This window comes from Triturus cristatus, chromosome 10, assembly GCF_964204655.1.
Source record: "Triturus cristatus chromosome 10, aTriCri1.1, whole genome shotgun sequence".
In the NCBI taxonomy this organism is placed as follows: domain Eukaryota; kingdom Metazoa; phylum Chordata; class Amphibia; order Caudata; family Salamandridae; genus Triturus; species Triturus cristatus.
Window position 1 is genome coordinate 442,759,257 of NC_140593.1, and position 20,260 is coordinate 442,779,516.

The following is a 20,260-nucleotide window of genomic DNA, read 5'->3' on the forward strand; positions in this document are numbered from 1 at the left end:
TGTCTGATTGTTTTTTTTTTTTTTTTAAACAGGTCTGTTTAAAGGAGAGGCTATTTCAGAAAAACTCGGGATGAATCTTCTGTAATAACCGAGTAGGCCTAAAAAGGCCCAGAGGTCGGTCTTGGGAAATGGAAATTGGGCTATGGTGGCGACTTTCTTCTTGGGGCCTCATACACCCACCTCCCAATTTAAATCCCAGGTATTTTACGGACCTGGCGGCCAGATGGCTCTTGGCCGGGTTGATGGTTAGTCCTGCCTCTCTTAAGGATAGGATGACTAGTGTCAGATGATGAAGGTGTTCTTCCCAATCAGTGCTGTAGATGATGATGTCATCTAAGTAAGCAGCAGCGTACTGTTGGTGGGGCTGTAAGATTTTATTCATAAGGCGTTGGAAAGTCGCCGGAGCACCATGTAGGCCAAAGGGTAACACCTTAAAGTGGTACAATCCTTGGGGTGTGCAAAAGGCAGTTTTTTCTTGATCTTGGCGTCTCAACGGTACCTGCCAATATCCTTTGCATAAGTCAAGCGTGCTGACATACTGTGCTTTTCCAAGTTTTTCTACCATCTCATCTACTCTAGGGAGGGGATAAGCATCGAATTGTGAAATTTTGTTCAACTCCCTAAAGTCTATACAGAATCTTATAGACCCATCTGGTTTGGGTACCAATACAATTGGGGGAACACCATTCGCTTTTGGAGGGTTCAATAATCTCCATTTGCAGCATTTTGAGAATTTCTTGGTTAATAGCCTCTAGTCTAGCTTCGGGTATACGGTAGGGTTTTAAGCGTACGATTTTCCCGGGAATCGTGTGTTTCTCGTGTTCTACTAATGTCGTCTTCCCCGGGGTTAGGGAGAATACCTAGAAGGCACACTGCAAACTGTGCAGCGCTTGGAAAGTCTGGAGATCTATATGCAGACATCTGATGTGCTGCATGCACTTATAAGAAGAGTAAGGCATTCTGGAGATTTGGTGTGGAGGGGGGGCAGTGTTGGGACCACTTGTTTTTTTCCTCCAAGAAATTCCAGGAACAAATTATTTTAGTGGAGAACAAATGACCCTTCCTGAAATTCTCTGAATATCTAGCTTTCAAAAATGCACTGGGGTTTCAGGCTTACATATTATCTGAAGATTTGAAAGGAGAAGCTTATTTACAGAAGCAGACATCTCTCCCTCCCCTCCCCAGAGCTCTTATCATCACTGGACAGATTATTGTGCAATTCCTCACACTCAGGACTGCGATGGAACCTATGTATACATAAATGAAATCAAGATATAGATCAGGTTTCTAAATCAAAATGGCAACATACCTTACCGTCCAAGAGCACACTGCTCTCGAATCCCAGCTAATGTGTTTTTTAAAGCATGGTGTTGTTAGATGGTGACGGTGTAGCAGCTCATCCGTGAAGCTCCGCTGGACGAGGCATTTTAGCAGCAGCAAATGGGCCTCCCTGGCCCTCGCTGGGGTGAAGTGGATTCCTGGTGTGGGCAGGATCACGGAGGAGCTCTCCGGTGGGAGATGACAGCAACAAGGACCTTTCCGAGGCGGCCTGTCACGCAAGGCGGCCTCGAGGTAAGTGAAGGCAGTAAGGCGGCCTGGGAGTGTGACCAATGGGTGAAGCTGTGGCCCCACAATCTTGGGTGCACTGAATTATCCCCACAGGAGGGGGGACTGAACGGCTGTGGAGCAGGCCCCTGACAGAGGAGTGCGCAAAGTCATTGACACGGCACTGACTGCGGCCTGAGCGGCTGCACATCATCGGCGGATGGGCACTGGGCTCCGTTCACAATGGGCGGCATTCCGTCCGGAAGACCCTGGTAGGAGCCACGAGTGCACTGCCACGGGAGTACAGCCCGAGAAGTGACAGCCACAACGGAGCAGAGGAGGTGAGGAGTGTGGCCCTGGGGAGTTGCAAGAAAGCCTGGCTCGCCCTATTGTGCTTGGAGAAAGAGCCCGGGCCCAAAGCCTAGGAGAGAGTACTCAGTGGGGGAGGACACCAGACAAGAGGAGCCAGTCACTCGCACCTTCCTGGAACAGTTGTTCGGCTTGTTGAGAGATGACTTTGCGACCCTGCGACAGGATGTTGACACCGACAAAGACCATCAAGGATGATCTTTCCGAACTGGGTGACAGGGTGGACTCACTGGAAAGTGCCAGAGATCATCGTGATGAGGAGGAACTCCATGACCATGAACGGGAACTACTAGACTTTAAAGACAAGAATGTGCTACTGGAGGACTTGGAAAACAGGCCCAGACAATCAAATAGCCATATTAAGGGTGTCCATCTACAGGCGAATGCAGGGAAGCTGGAGGATCTGGTGGTGTGCCTCTTTCGACATGTAGCACTGATGGGTAAGATATACGTATGGACCGCACGCACAGAGCTGGGCGTCTGGCTGCAGGTATGGGACGACCACAGGACATTTTAACTTGTCTCCACTCCTACCCACAGAAGGAGATGATCATGGTGGCGACTCGAGACCCATCGGTCATATCCTTCGAGGCCATGCAGGTTGGGATATATCAGGATCTCTCCCCACTTACCCTTCAGAGATGGAAAGCCTCACAGCCGGCCACAACCTTTTTGAGGGAGAAGGGTGTCCGCTATAGATGGGTACACCACAAAAGGTGGCCCCGCAACACATCCCGGGAACAAGTCAAGATGCCGCCGTCGCAATGGCCAAGACCCACTGCCGAAACCCTCATATGCTGAAAGCCTCCGGAAAAGAGTAGCTCTGCTACGCCAGCTTCAACAGGAAGGGTCCTCAGAATCCACTGGCTCCAAATGGAGATGACTCGGTGTGTCTTTGCCCTGCCCAAGTGGCGGAAGGGAGGTCCCTTCAGTGGGGTCTTGTCTGGCGGAGCCCTACTCTCCATTCTGTTCCTGAGCTGCAGTGATGGCTGATCGCCAGGCAGACAGACCCTCCTTAATTGGTGACATTTCTTCCCACTTTTGGGATCCTTTATACGTTCTAGATATACTTGTTGATGTTAACTCTTTCTGGGTTTTCTTCTGTTCCCCTTGCTCAACCCTCTGGGATGACCTCTACTGCATGTTTTAGGAGCCGACTTGGAAGCCACTTTTCTGAAACCAATTGCTCCCCGCTATTGCGGACAGTTGCCCATCTTGGAAGAGGAAGTCTTTTCAACCCCTCTTGGCACGCTGTGCCTTACGTTGGAGTGCAGCGACACAAATTAACTGGTAATACATATGCTGCACATCACTGGTGCCGGATTTTCAACCTGTAGCAAGAGGATTTCCCTTTTTCTCTCTCGACAGCCCCCTTCTTCCCCATTCGCCGGGTCCGCTGGCCCGCCTAGCCCTGTTGCTATCCCTGGCAAGAGCTGCATCCTCAGTCTTACTCACTTACACAACCAAAATCACACTCATGAAACCCATTAAAATAGCTAGCCTCAATGTCCGGGGCTTTAATGTCCCAGCAAAGCGACTGGCACTGCTTGCTTGTCTTAGGAGGTATGGTTGTGAGATCTGCCTACTACAAGAAACACACTTAATCTGTACTGACTGGAAATGCCTATGGTTCCGGTGATTTGACCACCAGGATTTCTCCTCCATGGCTGGGAAAAGGGCAGGGATGGCCATCCTGCTGGTGACACTCTTTCAGGGGAAGATTGTCACAACCCAGGCTGACATCCCAGGCAGGCTGTTGTCCTTACGGGTTGGGTTAGGGAAATCTCACCTATACAATTGCGTCACTATATGCTCCCAATGACTCACAAGAGGCATATATCCGGAACGCACTAGGGGTAGTCCGGAGGTCCACAGACTAGGATATAATAGTAGGAGGGGACTTCAATATTCTGTAGGACCCCCAAATGGACAAGTCGGTGGTGAGGGCCGGGAGGTCAGGGGCATTCTTGGACGCCATGCGACGATGGCTAGATGAGGTGGGATTGGTAGACAAATGGCGCATTCGAAATACCTCTATAAAGGAATTCACTTTTCAATCAGCCGTACACCAAACATACACCAGAACAGATTTTTTCTTGACCTTCCCAGGCATGACTCGGGCCATTGCGGTGGCAGAAATAGGGGTGGTGGCACTGTCGGACCACTTCCCCATCGCCATCCTGACGAAACTTCAAAGGGCCCCCCCATATCATATGGCGGCTGAACCACAATTTACTCACATATGACCCCAATGTGCTAGCAACACGGAAGTCCATACAGGACTATCTGGATTTCAATGACGACGGCTGTTCACCGATCGGGTCGCTGTTGGACACATTAAAGGCGGTACTCAGGGGTCAATTCATTGCCATTTCGGCTAAGCTCGATGGGGACAGACAGGGCAAGAGGGTACAATCAGAGGACAGGGTTAGGGAGTTGGAGGGGGTTCATCGGCGCACTGGCTCTATTTAGGCAAGATGCCAGCTCACTATAGCAAGTAAACAGTTGAAGGCACTGGACATGGACAAGGCAGAATACGCACTCCTGCGCACCAGGCAGAAGTATTATGAAGGGAGAGAGATGGTGGGCAAAACAGTGGCTCATAGGCTCAGTGCGCAGACAACACAACGTAGAGTATAGGAACTGGTAGGCCTAGAGGGGGAGGAGCCGAGATCTGATGATCAGATAGCAGGCGAATTCGAACGCTTTCAATCTGCACTCTACACCGCAGAGCCGCTTGATGATGCAGCAGCGGTAGACTATGCTGCACAGTCTCCTGTTACCACAGTCCCCGAATCTGAAGCTGCCAAACTGGACGCTGACATAAGCTCTGAGGAAGTGCTCTGAGCTATTCAGAGGCTCCTCCTGGGTAGGGCACCTGGAGAAGATGGCTTTACTTCTGACTTCTTCAAAACATTTGCGCTTACCCTTGCCCCCTTCCTCGCCACCTCTACAATTTGTTTAGCATTACCGGATGTCTTGCTCCTTCCATGCAGACTGCAGCAATTGTGGTCCTGCCAAAACCAGGAAAGGAACCAAAGATATGTGCGTTGTTAACGACCCATTTCTCTACTAGACTACGTACTAGCATACTGGCGGCCCATTTAGCTCCGTACATGCAGGGTCTTGTCGACATAGACCAGAATGGGTTTATACTCGAGAAGAGTTTTAGTGATGACCAACGGCACCTGTGCCACCTCCTTGACAAGCCACAACGTTCCCATCACCTACTTTACTCCTGTCAATAGATGCAGAAAAGGCTTTTTACAGAGTACATTGGCCCTACCTGCAGGCAGTGCTAGCCATTTTTGGGCTGGGTGGGACACTTAGGAAGTAGATACAATGTAATTACACTTTCCCAGTCGCTAAGGTCCGTGTGAAGGGAACATCATCCAATACCTTTCAGATCTTGTGTGGAACACTACGGGGATGACCCCCATCTCCCCTGCTATTTGCGCTCTACATGGAGCCATTTGCAGAGCGGATTAGTCAACAGGCCGACATCACTGGGATCCGCATGGAAAACAGGGAATATAAAATCTCACTTTATGCAGATGACGTGTTGCTGATTCTGACTGAGTTATTCCTGTCTCTGCCTCCATTACTTCAGGCCATGGGCAACTTCGGGGCGGTGTCTGGCTTCAAAGCTAATCTTCAGAAGACGCAAGCTCTTAGCCTGATTGCCAGGGACGACAAAGCGCGCCTGACAACTCTTTTTCCCTTCGCCTGGGCGTCGGAGGGGGTGGCGTATCTGGGACTATGGATTTTCTCCACGCCCGAGCGTATGTCTCTGGAAAACTACGACGCCCTGCTCAACATGGCGAAAGCAGAACTCATGGCTTGGAAAAACACACCTTGCCCTGGCTGGGCAGGCTGGCGACAGTGAATATTACTCTACTCCCTCAGATCTTGTCGGTCATGCAGACACTACCATGGCAGCCCCCTTTATCAGTCCTCACTAAACTGCAGCACCTCATTGGAGGATTTGTGTGGGCAGGCAAAAGACCCCACATGGCCAGACAACAGACACCTCAAACAGAAGGATGGAGGGTTGGAAGTTCCCCATTTGGAAAGGTACTACAGGCAGCTCAACTGCGCTATATGGTAGAATGGTATCGAACCGAGTCGGAGAAGCATTGGTGATCGTGAAATTGCTGGGATCCAAATTTGGAAAGTTCCCTGGCTGCCGAAGAAATACCGGCCAGAGGTGGTGTATATCTCACCTGTAACAAGGGCCACTTTATTCATCGGCCACCCGGAGTTACCCCCCCCCCCTCCTCAACCCGCACTGAAGGGTAAGGGCTACATTAAATGGCAAGCAGCCAACTGTAAGCAGTTGGGGGGACCTCTTTGACAAAATAGGGGTGGCAGAATTTTCCCAGCTCCGCACTGAATATGGCTTACCCCAAGATGCCTACTGGCAGTATCTTGCCCTCGAACATTGGGTTACGCAGCCCCTTGACTGACTTTGAAAAATGGTTTGTCACCCGCCACTCTGATAAATGCTTTCATTCAGACATATACTCCTTCCTCACCACACCACTCAACAATACAAAAACTCCAGCGCAGCGTCGATGGGAATGTGAGCGCAAATTCTCTCTCAAAGAATGGCAGGATAGGGACTACAGAGCAAGGGCCTCCTCATGCAGCACGGCAGGTAAAGAGATGCTCTCAAAATTTCTCATTAGCGGTATTACACCCCAGCACGAGTGGCCCGTTGGAAGGTGGGAGGAGATCCACGGTACTGGCATGGCTGCGATCAGGAGGGCACCTTGACTCATTTGCTGTGGGACTGCCATAAGATTCGGCTGTCCTGTCCAATATTGACACCATCTATGAGACAGAATTATCTAGATTCCCAAGCTATATATTACTGGGTCTGCCTAATGCCTTGACCTACTCCCTTAGATCCTGTTGTGGGAGAGCTATTAACTTGGCACTGGGAGCAGCCAAACAGATCCTCTTATCCTGTTGGGGCACTCACGTAATCCCGACCCGATTGGATTGGCTATACAAAATATGGGAACTTGTGGGTATGGAGAAACTTACAGCCAGCATTGCACACACTGTACCACGTTTTGACAAAACACGAGGCTCCACAATAAAATTCTTAGCGACAGAATGTGTCCTATTTTTCTGCGGGTACTCCACCTCACTCGGGCACTACAAATGGCAGTGACTGGAACTGGGCTCCTGTGGCACGGCTGCTGGTCTAACACATCTTTCGACTTTCATTTCTGGCTGTCCAGTGCTTATCTTCCCGATTATTCTTTATATATATTGCTTCTCTTTCCCTGATTTGACTTTAACTCTCACATTGGTTGCTATTCCCCACCGGCCTATGGATGGAAGTGGTGGCTGTTTTTACAATAGAAAAACTCAATAAAAAGATTTTAATCATAAAAGCATGGTGTTGCCGAGTGTCAGTTTCCCAGCAGGGTACCTGGTTTCTAGTCCCCAATTGAAAATGGCTAACTATATTGAACATGGCTGTAGTTCTTACCATCGGCTATACAATGCCATTTATACATCCATGCAAGAGAGTTATCTTTTAGACTGGAAAGAGTTCGAGTATGTAGGATGCGGGTACATTAGATGTTACCTATGGAATCCTGCATGATGAGTAGAGTTAAGACTCAGAAATGCAGAAAATATTTATTGTGCACACTTACTGAGGTTTTGAGACTGTTGAGGGTAGCAAACAGGGTACTATCAACCTAAGCCACACCTTTCAATATTTACCGCCCTCCTCAACCCACTTCTTTATTTTAGTTTGTGTTAATATTGTTTCCTTAGGCTGGTAGCTTCTGCAGGTAATAAGCTGGAGACAATACCCCTTATCATATTTACTTGAAAACTTTGCCCAAATGCATGCAACATGTACAGTGTTCACCGTTTGTACCTCTGCAGAATCCTCATCCAAACATGTGGGGAAGTATTTTTATATGGAGGAGTGTGGGATTGGAGGTTGATAAATATTTTGTTGTGTTGGAAGCGCAATTCTGTGTTTTTGAATACATACATTTCAGGAAATACCACCATCTAACAACATTCTGAAAAATGCAAAGAATCATGCAAAAGTAAGGTTGCACAATACATGGATACAACATTCCCAATCTTTTCCCTAAGAAGAGGTATACTGTAGATGGGTTGGAGTTGAGAAAGTCATGCGGTCTGCCAGTAATGTCAGATCACTACATTTTCTTTTCTTTTTTTGTTTGTTTAGGAAAAATATCCCTGATGTTAGATGGGCATGTCAGGTCCTCTGGTTTTGACTGTATTGTAGCCATTCTGTACAATATCTTGTATTAATTTGTCTTCTGCTATACCCAGCCATTCTCAGAGGTAGGTGGCTAGTTTCCTCCCAATAAGACAATTGATGGTAAAGGCAGACTGATGTCGCTGTTGTAGCTTGGTGACTGCGGAGTCCTTCCCCAAGCTTGGAATGCTCGCAAATATTGCCAGGGAAAGAGTGTGCATTAGGGTAACTGTCATAGAAGATGAACAGGCTGCACTTAAGGCATTTGTTTGTAAAAATCTAGGTACTTCAATGGGGAAGCGAGGCTGATGCCACTGTTGTAGTTTAGAGATTGCGGAGGCCTTGCCCAGTCCTTGGAACGTCTTCAAATGTTACTAGTAAAAGAGTGTGCATCAGGGTAACTGTTTATAGAAGGTGGGTGCCAGGCTGGACTTAGTCACTTGGGGCAGGAAAGGGTTGGGGGCAGGGTAGGTTGCTTCCTAGTTACACTACTGCCTTCTAGCTGTGCTTTTTAAATGAGATTGGTTTGTGTTGCTGAGTGTTTACTGAAGTCGGCTGCTGGTTTTCTCTGGCCTTAGTAGACTACTTTACATTTGTTTGTTGAAAGCCAATGTAGACAACAGGACTGCAGGGCCCAAGAAAAGAGAGGTCAGTCTTCACCTGAGCAGAGACTAAACTTCCAAACTGTCCAAAAGAGGAAGACATGGAAAGGCAACCAGAATTTAAGAATAGTATAATTGGTTTACCTGCGCTAGCTTGTCCTGTGCAACAAGGTAATGCACAGAAAACACTCCTTCAACTAAGCAACAATATAGTGAGATAGATAAAAAATTACAAAGTTCCCTTTTAAGAAAAAAAACCCAAATGTAATAAAGAATGAGAGAAATGGGCAAGGGTTATCATAGGAGGAGAAGAGTCCTTGGAAAGGTAAGCATCTTTTAACACATTTGGCTACACTTGGGTGGTGAGGTGCAACGTTTGGATAAGAATTTTCCTAAACCTTTTTTTGGAAGGTTAAGTAAACATTAAGGGCCGGATTACGAGGTCGTTCGGAAAGGCTCTAAATCTGATTCGGAATCTCAGAATCAGATTTGGAACCCATGTTTCTTACCGAATCATACACATTTCCAACCGATAGATTACGATGCACGGGAGCCGTTCGGGTTGTCCTTTTCAAAAGGCATTCGGAATGCCGGAGTCTTTTGGAGCCGAATCGTACAGCTCTATGGACAAGGTTTCCGAGCGAGCGTTTATGATGAACGATTCGGCCAGCCCTTCCAATTCAGTCTACCCAACTCGAAATGGCTGTCAGAATCTGCCTCTAGGGACCCATAGCAGGCCACCACTTCACTCATAGGCCTCCATATGGTGCCCATGGGGGTACCCAAGGGATCCCCCTGTTAAACCATGCACAGTGTGGCAGAACCATGGGGTGCCCGCCACAGGGTGCAGGGTTTTCCCCAACCACCCCTTTTTTCAATGGGAGTCTGTGCTCTCGTTCGGAACACAGGCTCTCATTGAAGTCAATGTGAGTCCAACCAAACGATGTTGGGAAGTATCGTAATCGGTCGGTCAGACTCGCAGAACTTGATTAGTTTGTAAACTATTCCGAAACCGATTCAGTCCGAATAGTTTCTGAGCGACATCATAATCAGGCCCCAAATACTGTAAACCAATATTAACAGAAATTACCACACAATGCCTATAGTGCACCAAGACTATTCACTAGTTTATAGTGGATTGACAGGATGGACTTAGTAGGTTACCCTGATGCACACCTTTCTCTACGGGGACACTGCGGTGCTGCAAAGTTATTTTCTGACAGAAAGCTGCAGGGCAGGTTTCAGAAACGTCAGCCCTTTTTAACTGGGTATCCTACACATGACAGTTGTTTAATAAGGATCCACTGGATGGCCCCTGCCAGTCCAAAAGAGACTTAGGCTTCACTGCCCAGGGAGGCCAAATTAGGAAAATAGCTTCCCCAGCTGCGGTGCAGGTGTATGGGACCAGTAATAAGCGTAAGAGGTAGGCACTGCCCTTTCAATGTTTGTATGTAGTAGAAGATGGCATCCAAAGCCAGGGAAATATTATTTTCTGGTCCAGTTTTAATTCTGGATCTGAAGAAAAGCTGCTGAGTAGTATTCCTGACATACCCTTGGTAGGAGCATCCCATCCTATACCCTACAAGTTCCTGTCCACATCTGCTTTTACTCAGACATTTCTTTTCAGGTGAAGCATGTCTCACAGAGAGCATCTGGGAAAAATAAAAATGCATCAGTTTCCCTGAACGCTGAGATTACATGAAATGTTCTAAAGGTGTTTTTTATTTTGTTTTAGTTGATTCTGTCAGTAACAAGTTTGAACCAGCTGTTGGGAAAAAGCCTTTGCCATACGACGTGTACTCTTCTTAGGTGGCCTACTTGAATACAACAAATTTCAGTTTTTGCCCTAACGATCTAATTTTAGAGATCGGCAAGAGACCAAAGAAGTGTGATTCCAGAAAATGTAAGATCTTGAATCTTCAGATGCGAGCATAGTCTAGCTAAGTGAGGGAAACCAAACCATTACTGCTTTGGCCCACATCCTGGTGGCAAACATGTGATCTGCTTAAACCGAGCGATTATCATCAGGTGTCTGCTTCAGCTGCAATCAGGCCAATTAAGGGCACTTGAAATACCGCTCACTTTCCTCCTCTCATTCCCAGTCCAGGTGAGCAGAGGAGGTTTAGGTCTCTGGCGCTCTCCACGCAGGACCACGCGCGTACCATCATCATCATCATCCTGAACCATCAATAGGTAGCGCCTCTCCATACTTTCTGGAGAACTTCTTACTGTTACCCTTACTTGCGAACACCTCCTTCTTATGTTTGATCAGTTATTTAGCAGCAATCCACTACCTACTGCTTTCAACCTAAGGGGAGTTACTGATTGATCCAAAAGGTAAGATCCGGCTTTCACCTTTAGAGATTTCACCACCCCATTTATGTTTCTATTATGTCTTGTATGTCCTAAAACTAGTGCCTTGTGTTGGTTATAGATGTGTGTCCACCTGCCTGGCTTGCTGTATGTATGTACACTTTCACGCTGCAGCAACTTTTCAGTGCCAACAAAAGCACGAGTATGTCTACAGTGAGGAGAAACAAGCAAGTAATCTGCAACTTGAAAAGCACCTGGTCATGTATTCTAAAAATTGATCTTTCTAATGTCTCTCTATATTCTATATTTGATCTAGGTTGGACAATCAAATACTAAGTATTTTCCTATAGGGGAATACCTGGCACCAAACATCACATCCTAGGTGTGTGGTAGGGATATTTTTAGGTCCTAAGGAAATGCAAGGGATCCCGCTGGACAATTAGGCAAGAAATATGTCGACCTGACCGCACCCATTCATCTAGGCTACCTTAGTCCATTGAGCCCTTTTGATAGCCTCCTTTCATTGGTTTTGAGTCTGTCAAGGTAACCACCATATTAAACATAGTTTATAATGCACTAGACAGTTTTAGTTTCACGTTTGTTCACTCCACTTTATGCACCAACGCCACCCTACACACTCCACATCCTCATACATGCATGTATCATTAAGGCTAAAAATAAAACAATCTCCGATAAAGGGACTCTTCGCAGGGTCCGTAGGGGACTGCAGCACCGGCACTATAAGAAGCATGCCCTATGATGAAGCATGACATCCTCTGGATGTGTGAGAGCACCAAGGAATAATCATCAGGATCCCCTAGGATTCTCCAACTACTTTCTCCTTTTCCACTATAGAACAGTACCTTCTTGTATAAGTGATAAAGTATTACGGAACATGGGTACTGGACCTTCATTAGCTCCTAGTCACTAGCTTCTTTTGTATGTAGCGAAGAGACTTTAACATCTTATGCAGCCCTTCCTTTGCAGCTCTACTGGAGAATGTAGCATCTTTGTTTGGATTCAGGAGTCTGGACACTAAAGGTCTTTCTTTCGTTTTAAGGTACAGGTGTGAAAAACAAATGAAGAATGTACTTACAGGACAGAAGTATCAATATGTACCTTTCTTGCTGATGTATTTGTAACCTCATGGAAGGTCATTACACTGTCAAGTAGAGAGATTCTACACAGGACGGACTCATGAGATAGAGAAGCAGCTTCTCAGTCCATGACTGTATGATACCTGTATCAGGAGCAGTCGTTCTGTCATTCTATATCTTATGCAGTCCCTGTGTCGGAGAGACTAATCTCTAAAAACAAGCCTGCATTTACAGGATCTTCCTTTCTTGATGGTGAGGCATCTGCCCTACAGCATCTTTTTCATTGAGGCATAGGTACAAGCAGTGATTATGGTGGAGGCACCATTTTCAGCTGCTGAACGAAGAGGGTCACTCTCTTGAAGAGTCAAATGTTTGGCATCTGGAGTCTATGCAGGTAGTTCTTTATGTCCTGATGGCAGAGAGAGTATCCTACCTCTTCAGCTTCCCTGTGTTCTTCCATCACTGGCCTGAATTTTGAGGCAGGATGAGTGAATGGTCAAAAACGAATGACACCAAGGCTTCAAACCTCTTGATGGCAAGTTACAAAATTATTATGAACCAGAGACATCAAGGCAGGCCTAAACAGAGCACAGTGCTTCAAGGTTATACCTGTTGCCAGGGCAACACTCAAAATGGAAGCCTTTATCCGAAGCTGGAATGGATGATGGTGCTATTGCTCCGAGGGATCCTACAGGACTGTCAAGAGTGAGTCTCATTTTCTTAGGTGCAGGAATCAATTTCTGAACCCCTTTGAACAGCTGAGATTCAGAAAGCTGAGTAGAGGCTTTTCTTGATAAAAGAGATGAATTAAACTCTCTGCCTAAAAGGGTAAATAGAACAATTTTGATAGAGGAGTTTTAAAATGAAGGCACTAAAATCTCTTAAAAGGGGATTGTTCGTGAACAAGCCTATAAGACCAAACTCTGTTTTTAACATGTCTTATCAATAATAAATATAAGCCCCCAGCTGCTGTACACTCTGGGAGAGTGCAGCACTTTAATATCTCCAGAGGAGAACCAAAGAATTTCCAAGTAAGAGTGATATCTATCAGCTGCATTCCCTGCTTTGTTTCTTCTCTTATGGGGTGAAATAACGTGGAGCTTAAAAACCAATGTAGTTTATGGTGTCCAAAAGAAACCAATTGAGGGAAAAAGGGAGAAAAATTTGTACTTACAATCCTGAAGATAGGAAGCACTATTATAATGTTTTTATAAATTCAAGAAATACAATTATGAAGAAACCACAGCTCTATGGTGGCATTTTTGGGTATACTTCTTATTTTTTGATGCATCTTCTGGAAGTTCTCCCAGAATTCACTTGTAGCTCTGTTACAGAAAGGTTTCATATTTGACTACTATCAACGACATGCCTCACACCATGACCCTAGGCCACCATCTGAAGCACTATTGTAACATGAGGGTTAATCCTTCACCAATCCTCCTATAGCACGGAGTCGGCCTTGGTGGAAGTCTCAGAAGTTATTCGGGAGTGTCTTGATGCTGACGGGAGGACTGCTCTTGTTTTGTTGGACCTCTCGGCAGCATTTGATACTGTCCTCCACTTACTGCTGCTTACCCGCCTTGCGGGAGTGGGGATCTCGGGTGCTGCTTTGAGCTGGCTAAACCATTTTTGGAGGGACGTACACAACAGGTTTGGCTTCCCCCGTTCTGCTCCCGACAGCAGAAGGTGACCACTGGGGCGCCGTAGGGGTCCTCTTTGAGCCCCCTTCTTTTTAATCTTTACGTAACCCCTTTGATTTATTTTGCTGAAGAGCCTGGGGGCCAAAATTATAGCATATGCGGTTGATACCCAGCTGTTGTTTACCTGGGAAAAATCTGAGTGCTCCACGTCCTTGGCTAAAAACTGCAGTTTTTCAATGGCTTTACTCAGCACAGCTTAAATGCAATGAAGATAAGTCAGAAATTCTCCTTTATGGGGCCCTACCCCCCAATTTTGAGGAACTCTATGGCCAGCGGAGTTTCCCGTGCCTGCCTCATCGGGGCAACCTGCAAAACATCTGGGAGTCTGGTTTGAGGAAGATCTATCTTTTGCTACCCAGATTAAGAAGTTAGTGGGGACCTGCTCTGGGCTACTTAAAACCCTCAGGAGATGTCTCCCTACTTATCTCCAGAGCAGCTAAGGAAACAGTGATTTGGTCCATCGCGCTCTGCCTGCCCTTGGCCCTTCCTTCCTCCGGAAGAGGTTTTTGTTTTACACCCCCGCCAGACACGTTCAATCATCTTCCCAGTTCTTGGCCCATATCCCTCTCTTCCGGCTCACAAGAGTGGGGGGCTGCTCACTTGCTGTTAGAGCGGCTACGGCCTGGAACTCACTTCCTCTGGCTCTCCGCAGTATTCAGGACTTATGCCTATTCCAAAAAAACTGAAGACCCACCTTTTTAACTAATTCAATCCTACATCCCTGTATCTGTTCTTTCTCTCTTTGGGCTCATGCCGGGACACTCCTCTGAGTATCTGTGCGTGGTATAAGATTAAATAACATACAAATAACATAAGAAAAAGACCAAGCAAAACAGAGTCACAGATAGTAGCAAAAGCCACACCAAAAAAGGAGCTCATCAGCCAGACGGGATGTTCAATTCCTTTTTCGAGCCCAGAACAGCTTATTCACACACCGAGATGTGTACCGTGGGCAAGTAAAATGGGTTGGAAGAATCACTGTAACAAGATCAGAGAGGTAGAAAATTGACAAGACATTTTATGATCATAAGAAGATAAACACAGTACAAAGGTTAAGCATACTTTCGGGTAGAATAATCTTCAACAAAAAGGTCACTGTAGAAGGCTACCTTCAAGAAGGACATGAGAAAAACAATGTTACTAATTTTGCAACAATGCCACTTGCAAGAAAGCAGGGTGCAAACAAAAACGACAAAACTTGCCACAGCATCAATACACCAGCAATCCCGAATAAAATCAGACCTATGATTGGAACATCCACTCCTGCAAGCCTGGTCTCTACCAATGATTTTTAAAAAGCACCCAAGGATCCACCACCCATTTATGGGACCCGAGTTTACCTCAACCACATCTATCAAAAGTCACATGCTTTCTTTGCTGAACCCAGCCAGCATAACCACTTCTGAAAGAGATTGTAAATTACCTCGATATTAATTAAGTTACTCATTCCAAAGGCTGCAAGCTGCAGTTTCTTCTAATTATGAAATGGAGCAAACAAACACTAGACACGTGGGCAAAAACATAATTGCCCCAAACTGCAGCACACAAACGTACTCACATAGAAAAGCACAAATGCGGCCCTACCTTGAGAACTTCCAACAGTGTGAAATCTAACAACATTAGGCTAAGCAATTTAAAACGTTATACTAACATGAAACTAAGAGGGCTTCAAATACAAGTTATTTATGATAGCAGAAGTTATTATGGGATATGTTCAACATGCTAAAGGATATTTTCACCCCAGGGAGGGGAAAATGCAGGTGAATTTCGAAACAGGTGAAATGTGTCTTTTTTTCTGCCTTAGCAGCCGAATAAAGTTGCCAGTATGCATAAATAAAGCCCATGACAGTTGCTAATAGGATCAGTGCGAGGGGCCAGACAATGCGTTTAACTATGTGATCATTTTTTGCACCCCTGAAAGTGAACTTAAACATATACTTCCACGGCCCAGAAGTCTGTGGGTAGAGTCTGCCAGCAGGATCCACCTGGCTCTATTGCAGGCAGGTGCAAAACAGAGGATTCCCTAAAAGGGAACTTGCTTTTATGGACTGTCAGCACGCAGGCAGTGAAATAACTTGATGGAGGTACCACTTGCACAATTACATTGTCTGGAGGCCTGAAAGTGCTGTCAGGAACAAGTATTCCTCGTTCCATGTATTCACATTGTGGAACTTGGTATTCTTGCGCTGCACGGCACTCCGACTGTATGCTACCTTTTTTGTTCTTTAGTTAAATTGGGGACAAGCAATTGAAAACCAGCACAAATGGTGGAATTGGCCGAAGTTTCCCATTCACTTACCATGGATTAAAAAAAAAAAAAAAATCAATGAATGAAAAAGAACTCATCCACCCCCATTCCTCCAAAGTACTATCTGATACAGTAGAGTGTGTGCTAATGACATTTTGTGTATATATGATCAAGATCGGGTTTCCCGGTCGAAACACGGAGTGGTCTGTTCCCAATTATTGCGCTATCTGCATGGTTTCTGGATTTGAGGGACACAAAGACACCCCCCCCCCCCCCCCTAAAAAAAACGTTATTTATAGCAACTGCACCACTAAACACACATTACACTGCAAAGGTCAACGTCCATGTTTTCACAGTTCAACAAAACCAACATGAGAAAAACACTGCTTCAGAAACTGGAGTCTACAATTACTTTCCATACTAAAACGACAGAAGTCATAAGGCCTTTTCAGTGAGATTTTGCCTCACTGAACTTTTTCAAAAACAAACACAAACTAAAAAATGCCACTGCATAAACCACACGTGAAGATGTGCAGAGTGAAGTCTACCTTATGACTACAGAGTTGTTGGTTTTCTAATCATCCAGAAGCTCCAACAACTTACTTCTGAAACCTCACAGATTCCACAAGAAAAAAAACTTGCAACCAACCGATCTTTTTCAAAGATTGCCTGAGAATTTGGAACACATTGCCTCCTGAAGTTAGATTGAATCCCTCGACTGGATCCTTCAAGAAATAAGTCAAAACTCTGCTTCTGAACACATTTCTTGTCTAGATCCTAAGATACTATATTACTCAATCACACGCATGACTACTTCTCACCGGCTACCTTAGTGTTCGACTTAACCGTCCTAACATGACCCTCCATTTTCTCAACACTGCCTGATCCTGTAGTTTTCTGGATTATGATAGTTTGTTTCCATTGTTTTATCTCCTATGCTCTCTGAACATTGTAAAGTGCACCCTCTTTTCTGGGTACTACCCTCTCCTGTACTTTTTTTCCCCTCAAATACGATACTATTGTTATAACTGCTCTGCTCTCTGTAAATTTGTAAAACGCTCTGACTGCAAGGGTCATGTATGAGCTATAAAAACTATTAAAAATGAATAAAAAATTAAATAAATTGAAGATCCCCGATAGAAAGTACGGATGTTGACAACTGTAATTTTAAAAACCATGCCTTGCAAAGGGTTCTTAAAACAGAACAATAATAGAAGGTATGCATTAGAATTGTGTGGCTAGTTTATGCTTACAATCAATTTAGGAATCAATTGAGAGTGCCACAGTTCTTTATAATATAAGATTATAAAGGCATCAAAAACAGCACATACCTTTACAATATTGTAACATACTTCATATTTAAAAAATAAGAATAGTTGTAAGACCCAATAATACTCTCTGAAACCTGGAAAACGCATAAAAAGAAGGCAAAAAAAAGGTATTTACCCCTCTAAGGATGCATCTTTCTCGTCCATTTTTACCACCATGAGTTCACTTTTCTTCATTGTTTCACCAACCTCTTGAGCTGTGGTAACTTCAGTGCCAATGATAACCTTATGTACTTCTTTGAGATGGCCAAAATAAACTCTTACATGACCAAATACTTTACTGCAAAACTCACAAGGTATAAGTTTTTTCAGACGACTCTCACTGTGATGAAGTTTCATGTGTGTGTTGAGACTACCTGAATGTACGTAGGACTTACGACACAGTCGACAACTGTACGGCCGCCTGTTCATGTGGGTGTTCATATGGTCCTCGAGATGATGCTTGAGCTGGAAGGTACGATTGCAGATATGGCATTTGTGCCACGGCTTTGAAGCAGACGGAATGCCTTTGCAGACAATCCCAGATTCGGAGGAAAGGTCATCTGTCTGTCTGTAGCTAAAAGCTCTCTCTGAAGGTAAAGCTTGGACAAGAAATACTACCTTTGGCATAATGCTACGATACCTTTTAGACACTTCAGTGTTTTTCTGCTTTGCTTCCTGTGAAACAACTTTAACCTTGTCTTTGTTGTCTCCACCTTTATTATAATTATATGTTTTTCTTTTTGTTTGCAATGTCAAAGTTCCGTCAGGCACTTTCCTTTTTCTTCCTCTCCTCTTCCCAGTCCAAACTTTTTGTTGCTTCGAATTTTCCATGTGACATTTTGCAGGTGGGCAAATTCTCTCACAATTGAGAGATTTGCAGATATCCGAGAAAGAAGTGGACTGTGGATCACCAGAATCTGCAACAGTTATGATTGAGTTTTCAACCAATGCTGGAAGGTTGCTGGCCGCTGACGTTAACAATGTTACATTCCCATCCATTTCAGAGCTTTCCTCGGAGTGTGAATATATTGTGTTTTCTATTTTGGAATATGGTAATACAGGAAGCTTTCCTGCCGGTGGAAACTGAATGACCTGAACTGTGTTGCCTATGATTGCAGAAGAAACATTAACAGCACTTGTAGAATCCATGTTTACATCAGTTTTTGGACATACCACAACCAAATCTTTTACATCCTCACTGTCAGTACTAACTGAAAGTGAATTCTGCTTCATGATGACAGGCTCAGGAGAGGCTCTTTCCAATTCTGCAAAAGTCTGAGTAGTAGTTGTTGCACTTTCTGTTCCTGGAACAGAGATCACTGTATCACGTTCAATTTGTGAAGTATCAACAACTTCGGTTGATGTTGAATCTATATATACAACATTTTCTGAAGTAATTTCGGTTGACAATGGCTCAGAACTGCCCACAGGGGCAACAGTCATTAGCTGAGCCTCTGTGTGTACTTTAGTTTGAAATGTCTTGCAAGAAGATCCAGGAATAGAATGACGAGCTGAATTATTCTCAGAACTTCTCTTCCTAGCAGACTGATATCTTGGAATAGGCAATTTAAGATTGTCTGGCACAGTTATGCGTTGCTGCTGCCCCGACCCTTGCGGGGGAACCTGAGGCAAAGCCACAAGGGAGAATGTTCCCTCCTGACCTGCTACTTGCATCAAAGCATAATTTTGTGCGGCCATTACCACTGGCTTGGGGCTCATCAGAGAAATTGAATTATTCTGTACATCAGGCAAAGAAGAAGGATGTGAATTCAGCATATGTTGCGTTATAACCGCTGGTGCCATTTTAGGAGCAATACTTCTAAAGTGACTTTTATTTGACAAAACGTTTGTGTGTATTTTCCAAGTGAAAGATGTCTGTTCATCTGTGGGAGGGAAAAAAACAAAAATCTATTAAAAAAAAAAAAGCATCAACAATAAAATCATGCACTTAAAACAGATAAGTGGAATTGTTTCTACTTTACATTTTGCCACATTCAACCAAAGATCATTGCACTTTTGAAACAGTGTAGATTTCAACGGAAGCTCTAATGTGGCCACAAACATATGCTAAATACTGTAGCCACTTTAGGTCGCAATTTGAATATCAATGGACACAGCATTTAAACTCTTCGATGCCGATGACGGAACGGTTCCGTCATGCACGCCGGTTGGGCTGTGCTTATGACGGAACCGTTCCGTCATGGCCCCGCCCGCGCTCAGATCTTTCAGCACTGCGCGGGAATCCGCGCAGCGCTGAAGAGGTTAAGTACTTCTAAATGAAGCTTATCAAAACAGCGAAGACGGGGACTACATTGGCTAGTCCCCTCTGTATTCAAATCAGTAATGCATCTCCATGATGTAGTGTTCTATACACATCAATTGTGTTTTTGCCTATATCAGGTATCAAATGTTTTTCATTCTACTACATTTTAAAATACATCTAGAGGTGGATGCTAACCTGTCCCGGAAGCTAAAGGTATCTGATGTCTCAAATGTTTGCTTTTGCAGTCTAAAAGCATTGAGGAACTTTTCCATCAAAAAACTCAGGCAGTTATGGTTCTTGCTTTAAACACAATAGATTATGCCAAAAGAGCACATCTGGGGTTATTAGACTAAATGATGATCACCATCAACAGATACAGAACACAACAGCGAGCATTATGTGCCAACTGAAGCACCAAGAAAATGCGATCAGGTCCTTACATGTTCTGCAGACTAACCACACATGATTAGCAACCCATGACTTCCAAGTACTTTGCAACCGCCAATCAAGTTGCTGACTTTACTGGGAACAACCATCTACAAAAGAAACCTTCA

At 44.9% G+C, this 20,260-nt stretch overlaps 1 protein-coding gene across 2 annotated transcripts in view; it reads right to left on the minus strand.

Annotated features, from left to right (window-relative positions):
* Nucleotides 1–20,260, minus strand: part of ZNF438 (zinc finger protein 438) — a 127,455-nt gene that overhangs the window by 18,451 nt on the left and 88,744 nt on the right. For both annotated transcript variants that reach the window (XM_085631831.1, XM_085631832.1), the window contains exon 4: nucleotides 17,580–19,326. In XM_085631831.1, coding sequence (XP_085487957.1) covers nucleotides 17,580–19,326 — 1,747 coding nt within the window. The remainder of the gene's footprint in view (nucleotides 1–17,579; nucleotides 19,327–20,260) is intronic.